The 16162-nt window shown below is 45.7% G+C and overlaps 1 protein-coding gene across 1 annotated transcript in view; it reads left to right on the top strand.

The window, feature by feature from the left end:
* Nucleotides 1-14963, top strand: part of LOC125941330 (doublesex- and mab-3-related transcription factor 2-like) — a 39422-nt gene extending 24459 nt beyond the window's left edge. Inside the window, exons 2-3 of the mRNA XM_049658362.1 lie at nt 8583-8742; nt 14623-14963. Of these exons, the coding sequence (XP_049514319.1) occupies nt 8583-8742; nt 14623-14963 (501 nt within the window). The remainder of the gene's footprint in view (nt 1-8582; nt 8743-14622) is intronic.
* The last annotated feature ends 1199 nt before the right edge of the window (nt 14964-16162 follow it).

Raw genomic sequence — 16162 nt, 5'->3', positions numbered from 1 at the left:
AGTTCATGACCTGTGCGATGTGTAGACATTGCACGTGTTTACACGAATCATAGGATGACGATACAGTTGCACACATCGAGTTTAAATTTATGGCATTCGACCGCTTCACGAAAGCGTTGCTTCACATAGATTGCTACATGTCAGTTGGGTCTTCGTAATTTCTAAAAAAGAAAAAAAAATACTTTGTCGCCTTAAACACAGGCCACGACGTTCCGTTATCAGTCAAATATGCACTTGTGTTTCTGCGTACGTGTACACATGTGCGAAATAAGTGTGTCCGTGTGACTGTTCACACGCACGCGAATAACAATATCGTGTCTTCGTGTTCACTGACTTTCCTGAACATTATTCGCTCACAGCGGTGCGAAGTTTGTATTGTGGTTGTGAAGGAGGCTGTGCAGTGCACAGCCTCCTTCGTATGCGTGTTATGAGACCATGCGCTTGTACACACAAACTTGCGCAGGCAGTGTTGTTTTCCGCGGCGAACGACGTTTAAGCTGATCGCACGCGGACCCACACACCGCCTCACATCCCGCCAACTTTGGTCACCGCGGCTTTACATCCGCGGTCAGTACAACTTGAACCATACCGGCAAGCGTTCTGAGTGCTAACGTTTCAGAGCTGCTTCCCCCCCCCCCCCTCCCCCCCGCTTTCACTTTGACACACACCAATTCCCCGCTTCAGGAAAGTACGCCGTTAACAGGAAATTGTCATTCGTGCACGATTTGCGTGGTTATGGCCTCATAGGAGTCAGTTATATAACGCCATAAACCGAACTAAGCGTTCTAGCTGTCCCAGACCGTACCGAACGCTAATGCGTGCGTACATTTTGTTTTGATTAGCTGCACTTCTCTCGCCCTTTTATTTTTCGCGCTGTGCCCATAACTATAAATAACACGTAAACCAACTCGCCCAACTTTGTCATTTTGGTTTGTGACGTGCGGCTGGCCCTCTCGGCTGCAGCAATAAACTTTGAGTTGCAGTGAACTGTCCGGCTTCTAGCAAGTCCGCCATATTTGCACTCCGAAAGAACACGCAGGCCCGATAGGACCAGCACCTTTGTATACACACCTACATCGTTCCAATAAAAAGCAGGAACTACAATCTCGCGAGCGTGGAAAGTTCTGCTTCGGTAATGAAGACAAATTTACCAGCGACCCCCCCCCCCCCCCCCCCAACTTCCCGGTTTTGAGTTCCACGCTTCCGCTCAGATCGTTAGCACGAAGCGCCAGGCTTGAACTTAGTTCCCTCGGTCACTATAAATGAAAAAAAAAGAACGCATAACTGTAAAGGCATGTACCGACGCGATCCGTATAACTCGCTGTGCGAAGCAAGTAAAAAAAAAAGTGACGCAGCCAATCAAAATAAAACAAGCCCCATTTCCATTACGAGTGTGAACGCACGACTGCTGACGTGGAATGATTGCAGTACGCCTGGTCAATCTCGCTAACGATGTGTCCCCCTGCACATCCTCCTGAGCGCCCCTGTTTTAAATGCAAAGTGAGCGAAACTTTCCGAATGAAACGCCTACCCACACCCACAAAAAAAAGAAAAATCAAAAAGATGCAATCGCATTTATCAGTTCTCCCAACGAGTATTGCTGGAGGGGCACGTTCCTGAAGCTATCCTGTCATCTGCCCAATTTTGTGCAATTTTGCTGCGTTTCATTTCGAGCTCAAACCACAGATATCTGTCATGCATCTGCATTCTCGTTTATTCCATTTTATTTTCCGGAGGCAATCGGGGAACTAGATCGGTCATTTGTTCATTTCAGTTGCGACAGAAAGAAGGAAGAAAAAAAAACGATTCTGCTTTCGTCCGGAATCGATTGCTGTTCGTTCCAGTGGCTTTAATTTCGACCGTCTGCTCCGAGTCCTTGCTTTATGCGCGAGCGAGGTGGTAGCGTGGCTGCGGTAATAGGAAACTTTGAAAGATGTAGGGCCACCTAGCGACAAAAAACAAAATAATAATAAGGCCTAATGTGCTTTTTCTTCTCTCGAAAAAAACAATTCGCCGACAGTTCGCCCACTCCTCCTATGATGGACTATAAACATTGCATTCTAAAGGAGACTAGCATTAAACTTGGAAAGTTTCGCGAACATGTACTGAGCTACCGAGGCCGCCACGCGAAAAATATTTTGAAATTCGCGATGTCCCGCCGATGCGCCGGCGCTGGAACTTCGACGCGAAATTAAAAAAAAGTAATAATTAAACTTTGACCTTCATTTTGCCGTCTAATAAGCAACCTGATATTGCGAAATTAACGAAAGTTTTCATAGAATGCTTTACCAGCCGAATCTCGTTTAGCGTTTATTTCTCGATTCACATTGAAATTCAATTTAAACATACGCTGATCACAATGTTGCTAGTCGCGACGATGACAGTCAGGACGATACTAGCTAAGCCGCCGCTATGGCGAAACGTAGACGTCCAGGACATATTCACGAAGTGGCAGGAATGCTGGCATTGATGCGCAAGGGTATTATTTCAAATGCGATGGTGCGTGAATGCACATACGAGTAAATAAATTTCGCACTTCAAAACAGCGCCAGTCCCAATATTTTAAAACGCAGCTCTTAGAAACCCGTGCCTGCGGCGAGCGTCGTCCCTCGGCGTAACCGAGCGAACGAGCACAGCGAAGTACGAAAGAGCGAACGCGAAGCGCGGATGAAAGACGGCGATAGCGAAGAGAGCGCTATAGGAGGAGGGTATGGCGAAAGCGTGAGAAGAGAAGCGTAGTGCCGCGCAAGATGGGCGGCGAGGATGGCTACGAGATGGCGCCAGAGTAGCGCGCGCCGTCTGTATGGAAACAAAACGCCGCTTTTCATGCTTCGTCAGTGGTAAGATCGATGTTCCGCCGGAGTTATAAATGGGATCAGCCGTTCGTGAACGGTGGATGATTACAGTAGTATAGAATTTGTCTGATGGCATCGGATAAAATATCTCGGCTCTGGTCGCTCATATTGTGCTGGGATGCAGTATAGAGGTGCACACGAAGACACATTAGGAATCGGACTACCGACTGAACTTTATTGTATTTAACGTGTTCATGTAGGTACGTAGTCACAAAGCTACGTGAAGTTGTCTATCTTTCTGATGAGTTAAGGGCCGTTTATAGTCCGACGTGACGCGCGCGCGCACCCTAAGTCACGTTGGCGAAAACGACTCCCTCTATAATTGGTCGCACCGGCGCAGCCAACGTAACCGGCGGCTTCCGACGCGCCCCGAGGGGCCCGGCGCCGAAATGGCTCCTGACCCATCCGCGCGTCGGAGGCGACGGCACCGTTAACCCACAATGCATCGAGCGCAAAAAAAAGAAAGGCGCCCACGCCGCTCCACCGGCGGTCGCAGGCAGCCGTTAAAAGCGGTGCACTGGTTGGGAATCGTTCTGCGCATGCTCAGAAGATAGCAGCCGACGGCGCGATTTCGGCTGGCGCTGCGCAACCGGCGCAGCGTGACTTACCGCGAACGACGCACGTCCGCGTGACGATAACGTCGGACTATAAACGACCCTCTAGGATGCATATACCGGGCGTTCACAATTCAGATTTACGGAATTTTTAAAAATCGCCAGTGGCAGGTAGCATAATTCTCATCGTTAAGCTGGGTTATTCGAAGAGGCGAACATTAGTAGCACCAGAAATCGAAACACATATTCAACTATTTAACAAAAATTGACTAATGAACTTCTAAGTTAATTACTTCACGACATATATTGCAATTTACGAATTGTAGCCGGTGAGATTGCAAGACGCATCCACTTGAAATGAATCTCCAGGATGACATCAATTTCGAGATATTATTTCCCAAAGTGTGGGACGAAATACATGTGCGTTCCAGTTACTTTCGTGTTTCAATGTATAAAACAGCACTGTGGTAAAAAAAAAAAAGTAACTGGAACAACAGTGCATTTTTACGGCGAGATTGATGGCGTAATCTCCAAACTGGTGTCTTTCTGCAAGTTCATTTAAAGTGGATACGCCTGACCAGCTCACCGGCTACAATTCCTAAATTGCATGCAATATGTGTCGTAAAGTAATTAACCAAGAAATCAATTAGTAAATTTTTGTTAATTAGTTTAATATGTGTTTCGATTTCTCGTGCTACTAATGTCCGCCTCATCGAATAACCCAGATCAATGTTAAGGATTACGCTACCTGCCACAGACGGTTTCTAAAAATTCCGTAAAACTTTAAAATGAACAGATTGCATATATGGCCATAACAAAACAGATTGTGTACTCACACACATGACACTTCCACTAGTTATAGCTCTTGCTTCTACAAAATTCTGGCCTAAACCAGTCTTTGTGGGAACGGTTTATGTTGATCTTTGTAAATGCAATAAACGTCATCATTGAATGTAAAAATGCAGTATAGCAAATGCTGCTCTGTTTTGTAACTCCTAGAAAGCGTGTTGAGATTTGTGAAAAGGTATCGATCAGTTTCTAATTTCGCGAATCTCACTATTCAAGACGTCAGTGCCGAAAAGCAAATATTCGCGGCTTCATTTGATTGGGCGGGCGTGTAATAGACTAGCTGACTGACCAATCATAAAGAGATATGAGAACTGAAAAAAAGAAAGAAAAACAGAGCATACTGGCTCCCGACTTTTTCTGCCTCTTTCTTTAAGTTCTCGGCATCCTCAGAGCAGGCGCGGTGCTCCTTAATCTCGCTAATTAATCTCTCCGGTCGACCGCGTAGCCCGTCATCTTTTATACGAGACAATACGGATCAGAAAAGCAAAGTATGAAGTCAAAGAGAGACTGGACCGGCCTATTTATCCTGCTAAATTAGTCCAAGCACCTGTCTGCCTTACGGTACATACAATATCTTTTTCTTTTTTTTTCGGTAATGCCGACACATGTCTGTTAGTTTGCTTCTGTCCGGGTTATACTTATTTTTTCCGTTTTCTATTTAAGGTTCGCAAACACAAAAATCGTCTAATTCGCCCTTCTAGCCGCAAGGCAGTCTCATTTTCGTTTTCTGCGGCGTACTTGCCAGGGCGGTAGCTTATGTCACTTATACGCTCACTACAAGCCAGTGAAATCCCTTATTCGGTGGCTCAGTGTTTTTTCCTCTTTCTTCGGCAAACGTCGCTACAGACCTCAATTTTTTTTTTATTGTTCGGCCTGTGGGCTGGCCCTCATTACGGATTTTCAATACGACTGTCCGTTGTATATTCCTGAATTATTTATCGTTGCGCGCGTGCGTGGTGTGCGGCTAAGTCATCAGGCACGATTTTTGTCTCCGACCGCTCCAGTTAAAGCTTATACACATCCGTCGGGGACTGCGGAATAAATCTCGGTTTTCGCAGACACCGTATAGGGCTGCTTCACCGGTACATTCGAACGAGGTTATGTTTGCCTTTCCACTTTCGTGATTTCCAACACCACATTTCCTTGAACCCACTCATCATCTATTATTTGCTCTGTCAACATAGATATTAAAAGACATGCTGGGAACACAAAATAGCACCCTTTGTAGTTTCTTCTCTAAAGAAGTGAATACAGCCGTTTGGACTGCTGACGCTAAAGAAACAAGGTAAAGAAGAAAGCTACAACGAGAGAACCGATATATAGTTTCCGACATATCTGAAGACCTCGCCGACTATACGAGGAGAGAGAGACAGAAGAAAGGGGAAAGGCAGGGAGGTTAACCAGATGGGAAGGTCCGGTTTGCTACCCTACGCTAGGGAGATAGGGGAAGGCGAGATAAAATGACACTAAAGTAGAGATAGAGAATGAAAGGCAGCACAGATACAAGATCACAGTCGGTCACTGTCACCGCATACAATCATTGCACAGCACAGTAGCACTTGTAGCACTGTACACATCAGTTCAGGCTACAGCCGCTTGTCCAATTCTGTAGTCTTGCAACTGCAACATCGCTTTCGTCGCCCTAGCTCCGCTGCGATGTCTTGTGATGTCGGCATTCTAAAATGGTTTCCTCTGTTAAAGCCGACAGTACGAAGCTACGTGTAGAACACGAGGGAGCAGTTTTAGGGCGGCGATAAATGAGAGAAATTGGTCATCGCATAACCTAAGAACAAGTCGTCTTTAGGCCTGCCATACCAAAAAACGAAAGTTGGTGTCTTTCTTTTTTCTTCTTTTCATCATCATCATCAGCCTATTTTATGTCCACTGCAGGACGAAGGCCTCTCCCTGGGATCTCCAATTACCCCTGTCTTGCGCTAGCGTATTCCAACTTCCGCCTGCAAATTTCCTAACTTCATCATCCCATCTGGTTTTCTGCCGACCTCGACTGCGCTTCCCTTCTCTTGGTATCCATTCTGTAACTCTAATGGTCCACCGTTTATCCATCCTACGCATTACATGGCCTGCCCAGCTCCATTTCTTTCGGTTAATGTCAACTAGAATATCGGCTATCCCCGTTTGTTCTCTGATCCACACCGCTCTCTTCCGGTCTCTTAACGTTAGTCCTAAGACTTTTCGTTCCATCGCTCTTTGTGCGGTCCTTAACTTGTTCTCGAGCTTCTTTGTTAACCTCAAAGTTTCTGCCCCATATGTTAGCACCGGTAGAATGCAATAATTGTACACTTTTCTTTTCAACGACAGTGGTAAGCTCCCAGTTAGGATTTGGCAATGCCTGCCATATGCACTCTAACCCAATTTTATTCTTCTGTAAATTTCTTTCTCGTGATCAGGGTCCCCTGTGAGTAATTGACCTAGATAAACATACTCCTTTACAGACTCTAGAGGCTGACTGGCGATCCTGAATTCCTGTTCCCTTGCCAGGCTATTGAACATTATCTTTGTCTTCTGCATATTCATCTTCAACCCCACTCTTATACTTTCTCGGTTAAGGTCCTTCTTTTACCTACTCCTAATGTTTCTGCAAGCAAATGAGGAGAAAGGAGACCTCGTGGCTTTCGGATAAGGCTAATCGTTCGTATGCATAATGAACATGAATAACAAATCCTTGGGACTGCTTCCGTCTAACACCTACGCAGAAGTACCATACAATAGCTTTAAAATGTTTTTGGGAAGCTGAAATCCCTTTGCGCTATTAGTGGATGTAGATACACCATACAATATATTTGTAAGAAAGCCTTCACCATATGAGTGTTTTATTTCTACTGTGATTCTGTGCATGTTAAGTTGTAGCGCTGTTTTGTTCGCCCCGTCGTTTTAAGCGCTTCTTCATAACGTGATGTTTTTTGTGCCATGTAGCGGATTATTTTATCGCATGTGTAGTATAAACCATGGCTACACATTATCTCCCCGTAAAATTTCTATATTTTATTTGTGGATCATATTATGTGAGTATGTTACTGTGAAGAAGTACATTTATCTTATATGTAAACGTTACATGCAGTGCTTTCAGAGTTACATATATATATATATATATATATATATATATATATATATATGTGTGTGTGTGTGTGTGTGTGTGTGTGTGTGTGTGTGTGTGTGTGTGTGTGTGTGTGTGTGTGTGTGTGTGTGTGTGTGTGTATAAAAGTTTGTATAGCAGCATCTATATAAAACTAACTTCTTTATGAGATCATGAATAGGCTGCGCCACATTTGTGCTCCAACGTCTCATTTTTATGTCAATAAAAATGTGAAAAATATCCAAAATGCATTCTTTTCCTTTGCATTATTTTAGAGGTAAACTTCTTTAAAATGATGAAGTATGGCTTTGTTAACTGGGGCCAGGACGTACCGCTCGCGTTCTCTCTAGTTTAGCTGGAACACCAGGAATCAGCAAGAGAAATGATTACACAGTCATGTAGGTACCGTCGACGAAAAACAAAAAAATGGCGGTATACTGGGTTTGCGAAAAAGACAAATTTCTGCGAAGCCTGGACGCATAGCCTATAATCCAAAGCTTGAATCTGTAATAGCCTTTCGCGACCTGCACATTTATTCATTAAATTAGGAGCATCTTGCCTTATAACGAAGCAGAAAGTCAAATTTTTCGTAAAATCCTTGTCCCGTTGATTTTTATGGCCGACTGTACGTTCTAAGCGTCTGCTCCTTTGCGGCGATGCCGCGCAATGACAGAATAGTGCTAACCCATATTGTCTTTGCTTAAAATACGCGCACAGGTAAAACTACGCTAACGAAGAGCGACTTGTTTATTTTTGTTACGCGCGTACCTTGTATGGCTGACGAAACATTTGCAGGCACAGGCAGAAAAAAAGGCGCAGAGATAGGGGCAGTTTGGTGCGACAGCCTTCATCTCTGCCTAAGGCTGTTAGAACCACGTTACCGAGATTAAAATAAAATGCAGTCGGGTGGACCAACTGCCAGCTGACATTCTGCATATTAGCATATATATAAAATCCCGTATAATGTGGCGAACATCGAGCAAGGCTCGTCGAGGTTTGGCCGAAAGCACGCGTCGTTATAAGCAATAAAAATAATAAAACACGTCGTAAAATTCCAGCACGATTTGCACAAAACTGGAGGAAACTTCCCGAAATTGCATAGCATTCGGATGAACTTATTTCCATCAACTGTCGCAGTAAATAAGTCCGAGTACTGGAAGGGCATCGTCGAAGTCTGTCTGTTTGCGTCTTTAGAAGATTGAAACGTTATCTCGTTTTTCATGCAGACAGCAAGCCGCCAGCCACGGAAAGGCCATCTCGGCGACTCTCGACAGGGCGAGAACCGCCGAGGCCGCGCTCCGTCGTAAGCAGGCTCACCAGAGGAGACTGCAGACCATCCACAAGTCAGCCCTGGCGTCGGCAATGACGCCGGAGGCCAGCGTTTGCCAAGGTAGGTTCCACGAAAAGCCAGACTAATTCATCCAAAGCGTTTCCTAACACTTCATGGCTATATAGAACACTCTCTCGTCTCCGATTGGATCTAATTCCCCGAGATAGAAAGTTCCTGGGTGGCAATGTGCAGTTACCGAAACATGTCATTTTTTTTTTCACGCAAGGGCGAAACAAGTTGTTGTTTCGTCAACAATGCAAAGCGGTGACACTGTCACTGGCGGAATATAATGAACAGTAAGCCTTGCGCTATTCAGTGCAGTATTGGTTGCAGTACACATTCGCAGGTGCGCGCAAGCAATGTGCTTTGGAGACTAAGAAGGAAACTAAAGTCTCGTGAGAGGCATCTTCGTTTGTGTAGGTGGCCCCTCCCCGTGATCGCGGAGCCACTAAACGTTACTTAAGCAGCGCAGAGTGGAACCTCGATATAACGAGCACGGATATAACGAAGTGATTGTAAAATTTGTTTCGTAACGCTTTTCTTGTAACTCAGTATTTTCTGTCTTTAACGAAGCCGAAAATAAACAGCCGCCATGTAGGTTCCCTTTGTGGAAAAGCGGGACACAAGAGTGACAAGACTCTTTTTTTTTCCTCTTTTTTAAAATCCTGCCTTTCGGCGTCTTGTCACTGGCATCGTTTAATTTATTTCGCCTCGGCGCTGCTTTATGTATAAGCAGCGGGTCGTGGCCACAGCCCATCGTTTTAACTAGCGCTCAAGAGCCCCGGCACAGTGTTGTCTAGGTGCAGTATTCTTTACTGCAGGATCAGCATGGTGGCTGCGAGTATTTTAACGCCATTCCAAGCGTTACGTTAACGCCTGTGTATAATGCTCGCGAAATATGTTACGTTAACTACATTAAATACCGCACGCGCAAAATTCGGGCAGCCCTAATCTACGACGACTATATCCAAGTAAATTCAAAAGAGCGCGAAGAGATACACGGTCAACACTGAACACCACAAGCGCTCGGCTCTTGTCCGTGTCTGTCTTTACGTTATTTTAAACATACATTATACGGCGAACCAACTAGCCATGCAACAACTCGTCTTGAACTATCCAAGTACACGTGAACAGTCGATAGACGCGTCATGTGCGAGGCGTCTGCTGCAGCCGGAATCCAGCGCCCTCTTCCGGCGCCGCTGTTAAGTCCGCGCACACCCATTGGTCCATACACAGTGACCCCAGTTGGGGTTAAACGGGTTCATTGAAGATCGACGCATACCCAGCTGCACGTTCCCTGTGCTGCATACCTGCCCTCGCACGTGCTCAAATCGGTGTGAGAGAGGTTCACTGAATAACGGCACGTGACCAGTGGCACATACTCACGCGAACGGCCCACATTTTAGACTGGACTACTATCGGGTTCGACACACATTTTTAGATTGCACTGTCTTCGGGTTCGGCCCACAGTTTTCGGTGGGGGTAGTTAGACAGCTGATAGATGAATAGACGTTTGGGCGAGTTGGCACTGGTTGAACCAACCTATCTTGAATCGGTAGTGCGAAAACGACTAGGACAGAAAGCAGGAAAGACACAGGACAGCTGTCCGGTGTCTTTTCCTGCTTTTTGTCCCAGTCGTTCTTGCGCCGCCCATTCAAGATGTTCAAGATTGCTGATCGTTACATAGCCGGAAATAAAACTGGTCTGACAATGCCAGTAATGCTATTCGCTTTAAAAAAGGAAAAAAAGAAAAAAAAAACGCGCTGACAAGTAGAATCTTTGACTCGCCATTTGCGGGTCCGGAGTACAAATCCTGCTATGACAGTGCGACTTTTTTTTTATTTGTTGCTTCATACAAGCCTAGCAATGCATTCTGGGAATGCAGCGCCAGACACTGGTGACATCAAAATGACTAGGGTAATATAACGTCTATCACTGAAACGAAAGAAAGAAAAATGAAAATGTATTTTGCAGCTAAACTGTCGGCACAATCAACATAAAAAAAGGTCGGCACGTCACAATAGTATTGAGTATTATTTGATCTGCAAATACGAGGTCTGTTAGAAAAGTATCCAACCTTTTTTTTTTTTTTTTGCGAACTCCTGATGGACATGAAACAAGCGCGCTTGCATCAGCCGACCTTGAACCTCTGTGCGCATGCACGAATTTTTTCCCGGCTGCTGATCATAGCGTCAGTCGCTGGGACGCAGCGTTAGAGTGAGGTAGTGCGCAGTGCTCTCGTCGGTTTTTTATTGCAAGGAAAATTACGGAGCGACTGGAGCAGCGCTATTGCATCTAATTTTTCAAGAAACTGGGCGACAGCTAAGTGGAAACCATTTGGAAGATTCAGACGGCTTTCGGTGACGATGGTATGAGCAGCACACAGATTAAGTAGTGGTACAACCGGTTTAAACATGGCCGCACATCGGTGGAGAGCGAGCCACGCTCCGGTCAGCCATCAACATGCCGAAATGACCAGGTCATTGCCGAAGTGACCGCTGTGGTGATGCGGGACCGTCGTGTGACCATCCGAGAAATTGCGGACGAGGTGGGCATCAGCACTTTTTCTGCACATTCCATTATGACCGAAGATTTGGTCATGAAGAGAGTTGCGGCGAAATTCCTGCCGAAGCTGCTCACGGTGGAGCAAAAGCAACTTCATGTTGGAGCCTCACAGGACATGCTGGATTTCACAAACAGTAACCCCGACTTCAGGAACACCATAATCACTGGTGACGAGTCTTGGGTGTGCGGGTATGACCCGGAAATCAAATCCCAGTCATCAAAGTAGAAGCATTCCACGTCACCAAGACCAAAAAAGGCCCGCCAAGTGCGCAGCAACGTCAAAGTGATGCTGACTGCTTTCTTTGACTCCCGCGGTGTGGTACACCACGAGTACGCACCACACGGTCAAACAATCACCCAAGAGTTCTACAGAGATGTCCTCCGTCGCCTACGTGATGCTGCGCGGCGCAAGAGACCGGAGTTGTGGTGAAAAGTAAATTGGCGCATCCACCACGACAATGCTCTTGCACATTCAGACTTTTTTGGTGAAAAACCAGACTCCTGTAGTTCAACAGGCTCCTTACTCTCCTGATATGGCCCCCTGCAACTTCTGGCTGTTTCCCAAAATCAAGAGGCCATTGAAAGGAGCGCGATTTCAGACAAAAGAGGACATTATGGCTGCAGCGACAGCTGAGCTAAACTCTAAGCTGAGCTAAACAAAGGCAGCACCGCTGGGAGAAGTGTGTGGAGTCCCAAGGAGACTACTTTAAGGGTGATTAGGTTTCCGACACTCCAGTTATGCCAGTTATTTTTTTCTTCGGCCAAAGGTCGGATACTTTTCTAACAGACCTCGTATATATACATTTGACAGGAAAGGGATAGTGAGGAGAGCAGGCTGGCAACTGCCACCGGAAGGGGCACAACGCCTCTTCTGAAAGGAGGCGCGCTCTTCAGAAAGGAAAAGATAGAAACATAGAAATGGAAGAGTGGAAGAAGCAAAGGATAGAGGAAGAAATAGAAAGATACATACACATGCATTGCACTCAATTGCTTTGGCGATCCCCTTGCAAGATAATTTCCCCGAAGGTTCTGTTCAAAAACCAAATGGAAATTTTTGTCTAAGTGACACTTCGTGAAAACGTAATGACGGGCACGCTAGCGTAGAAAATCTCGGCACCATTTTAACTCAGCCTAATCATGTGACCACGTTTACGAAGCAAGAAAGACGGACGCGTATCGGCGCTTAAGCACAGTGTGTTGCAATATCCAATTGCAATATTAAGAACGACAGAGACAGGGGCTCTGTGATAAGTAAAACTGTAAAATGTACTATGAAAGGGCCAGGGAGTTGCATTTAGGCATGAACGAAACGTCAGGCAATTTGGTATCCCGTTAACCTATAGGGCATCTAATATTTCGAGAGGTCAAAGGAAATGACGTCTTGCTTCTATCGATGACAGCAAGTTTAAAAAAAAAAAGGAACTCACCCAGTACCAGAGGCAGCTGATGTGCCATCGAAAACGAGAAAATTCGCAGAGCTACCGTAATTAGGTGTCATTTTGATGTAGCAAAAACAATGCACTTTTTTTCGTGTTTTTACAGCATATTGTTATGAACTCGCAAGCGGAACACGAAGTGAACTTTCTCGTTTTCATCTTTTGCCACCAGCAACTCTGAATGAATGCTGCATAAATATTCGGAACGTACGTACCATACACTTATCTTTACGCATTCCTACTATATGTTGTTACGGGGGAAACTGACTTGGCTTCAAAATGAAAATATGGAACGAACCGTGACAGGGACGCATATTTTCTTCCAATAACTTATTCCTTCACGGCCTTCGGGAGAAAGAGCGAGAAGCACGAATCGAGAACATCTCTAGGCAAAAGAGGAGGCGCCAAACGCCGGATGAGTTCTCGCAAGATGAAGAGGCAAGCGTAAGGCGAGGAAGGACAGAGAGAAAGACAAAAAAAGAAGAAGAAATGAGATGTCATAGCGCACACTCACACACACATATATCTATACCACACCCCGGAATCAATATGTGGGGTCCAAGGACGCGTAGGGAGCGAACCCGGTCTCGGTTCCTTTAATATCGGCAACGACCTCGTCTCGAGTCGTTTTTCACCGAAGGGTGCCACAGTGTCATGCTCAGTTTCCGAGAACACATCCTTGCGTGCGTTTCCTCGTGCCTTTTTTTTATTATCTTCTTTCTTCCCGAAGTCAGACAAATGATCACTGTCACAAAGTGGTAACACCCTCTCCTTTTTCATTTTTTCTCGTTTTTCGTTCGTTGATCTCTTTCCAATCTTTCTTACTTGCCGCCGCTCATTTGGAGGTTCACGTTTTATCACCCAATCTTTACGTATGATAACATTCGGACACCACCACTCCACCGCATCATTATTTGATTTGTTGGGGTCATTTATTCACGTTTCCTGTGGAGTGTGAAGGGAGATTACGTGAACGTCTTTTTGCAGGGCCAGTAATATTCCATGACCTCTGAGTTCAAGTGCTCAGTCTGCTCAGTCTCGCAGTCGTCCATGACTAGCCTCACTTGAAGAATAAGAGTATCCAAAGGACAGTACATGACGTAACAAGTGACGCGACCTTGTCACAGTCACCACGGGCTTGGACTCTACATTCAGACGTGAAATAGAAACTATAGAAAAATTCAAAATTTTAATCCCTTTTCTTGCTGTTTTTGTTTGATGCGATTGCACATGCTAGAAATGTGTTGAACATTCTCAAACGAACGGTCACAATGGTCACAGTGTTCATTGTGGCACTCAGAAGAGTATAGAGGAGTCCATTCATGCTGCTAGTACTCGTATACATTCCGCGACTTTTCGCCACTTGACCGCTCAAACAGCCGAGCTAGTAAGAATACCAAGCATGCCTAATTTTATTGCTAGTGGTGTTGAGGTCATTCCGGAAACGTTGAATATTGGGTTGCAAGCAAAAATATGGGATTTTACGTGCCAAAACCACGATCTAATTATGAGGCACGCCGTAGTGGGGGACTCCGGAAATTTGGACCACCTGGGGTTCTTTATCGTGCACCTAAATCAAAGTACACAGGTGTTCTCGCATTTCGCCCTCATCGAAATGCGGCCGCCGTGGCCGGGATTCGATCCCACGACCTCATGCTTAGCAGCCCAACACCGTAGCCACTAAGCAACCATGGCGGGTCAAGATTTATTTACAAGTGACAATTATCAGCGTAGAAAAAATTTTTTATGCTCATAATTGGGTCCTTCACGTTAAACGAATTAGCAAACTTATTTGTGGCTTCTGTCGACTACATTGATGCATACGCCCTTCACAAAGGCGTGATCTCTTTGTGATTGAGCAAAGTGTCACCTTTCTGCTTAAAAGGGATAAACCGTTCGGTCAACCGTGTCTGTGAATGCTACCCTCTTATGTTCGCAGGCCCCTTCTGCCCATTCGTGAGCACCGAGCAACTACGCCTACAGGAGCGCATGCGCAGGAGGCGGTGTTTCGCCGACCAGGAGCTGATACAAGCTCTAGCTGCACTGGCTCAACAACACCAGCAGGCAACGCCATTCGTCGCCCCTGGGCCGCTGCCGAATGCGTTGCCTCCGGGACTCCAGCCCATTACACCGCCGCCTCCGCCGCACACACCGGAAGAGGCCCTGCTACGTCACCACTTTCGGTTGCTCAGCTTCGCGCGACACACGGTGCCCGCTCCAGGAAACTTCCGGAGTGGAGTCGCGGCGATCGACTCAAGCCTTCCCTACGGCAGTGGGTGAGTACTTTCACTTACTATAGAATGAGCTTGAGGCAACAAGAAATCATTTAAAAAAACACGTTATGCAAATCCAACCTATATCTTGGAACTTATGTGAGGTGAAGTTTTCATGAAGCGGCATATTAGCTGCTACCAAGTTGTTCATCTTCTGCAACGCCTTTTGCAGTTAGCGATTGTGTTCCTGCCCGGTAGGGTAGCAAGACAAGGCACCCCTCCGGAGGAAGCTTAGCTTCAGATTAGGTTAACCTAAATTAGTAAATCACAGGCATTGGAAACAGGCAGCTTATACTGAGCACGCTTGTCTTGCGTGTAGCGATGTAAATGTAGTTGAATGATTCGCCATTACACATATTCAATAGCGCCGATGCCTTTAGTTAGACTTCTTGAATCTAATGTAGCGGTGCATTTTCTAAGTAATTTTGTTACTACCTGCTCTAATAACCCCGTTCTAGAAATTAGCGGCCAGTGTATTCTTTACAGTCAATATTTGGCAGGCTGTCTAAATGTGCGGTGCGTGAAATTGAGTTACCGATTGATTAGTGTATCTGAGCTTAGCGTTTGCGATCACGAGACACGATGTGTTTGACCTTATAAAAATGCACTACAGCGCCGCACTGCGTCGAGAGACGGGTAGCGCATGTCGGGGGCGAGCGTTTCTCGTAACGTACCGTAACTTCTGTTACGTGCGCTATTTTTTTTTTTTTAGGTACATTGTTGCTATGCAACGCGCCTATTGCTCTACGCGTCTCAAGCGCTGGCTTCCACGAGTTCTTGCCACCTTTTCAGGCATGTTATGCCTACGGGGTCCAATGGCAAAGACAATAATGATTATTGATTGCCCTAATGATTAGAGCATTGAGCTTCTGTTCTTGGGGGACCAGGATTCGAAACCGACGATCGGGTATTTTTATGGACATTATTTATTTCTGGCGGTAACTAGTGACATCTGGTGTCTCAAGTTGACCATAGATGGCCAGGAACTGACAAACTGCTACGAAGGGAGAAGGGCCAAAGAAAGCTATCGCTTTAAAATTAGGGCAAAACAACCCCCTGACCTGCGCGATGAGAGAGCGCCTGAATATTGATTTCAAGTGATGGAAAACAATTCCCTTCGTTTCCCTCCCTTCTACACACACACACAAAAAGAAAAGACGCTAAATATTGAAAGACTAAAGATAATAAGAGCGGTCATTGCAAGAT

This window comes from Dermacentor silvarum, chromosome 11 (genome assembly GCF_013339745.2).
Source record: "Dermacentor silvarum isolate Dsil-2018 chromosome 11, BIME_Dsil_1.4, whole genome shotgun sequence".
Classification (NCBI taxonomy): domain Eukaryota; kingdom Metazoa; phylum Arthropoda; class Arachnida; order Ixodida; family Ixodidae; genus Dermacentor; species Dermacentor silvarum.
The sequence above is the reverse complement of the archived record's forward strand: the minus strand, read 5'-3'. Positions and strand labels throughout refer to the sequence as shown.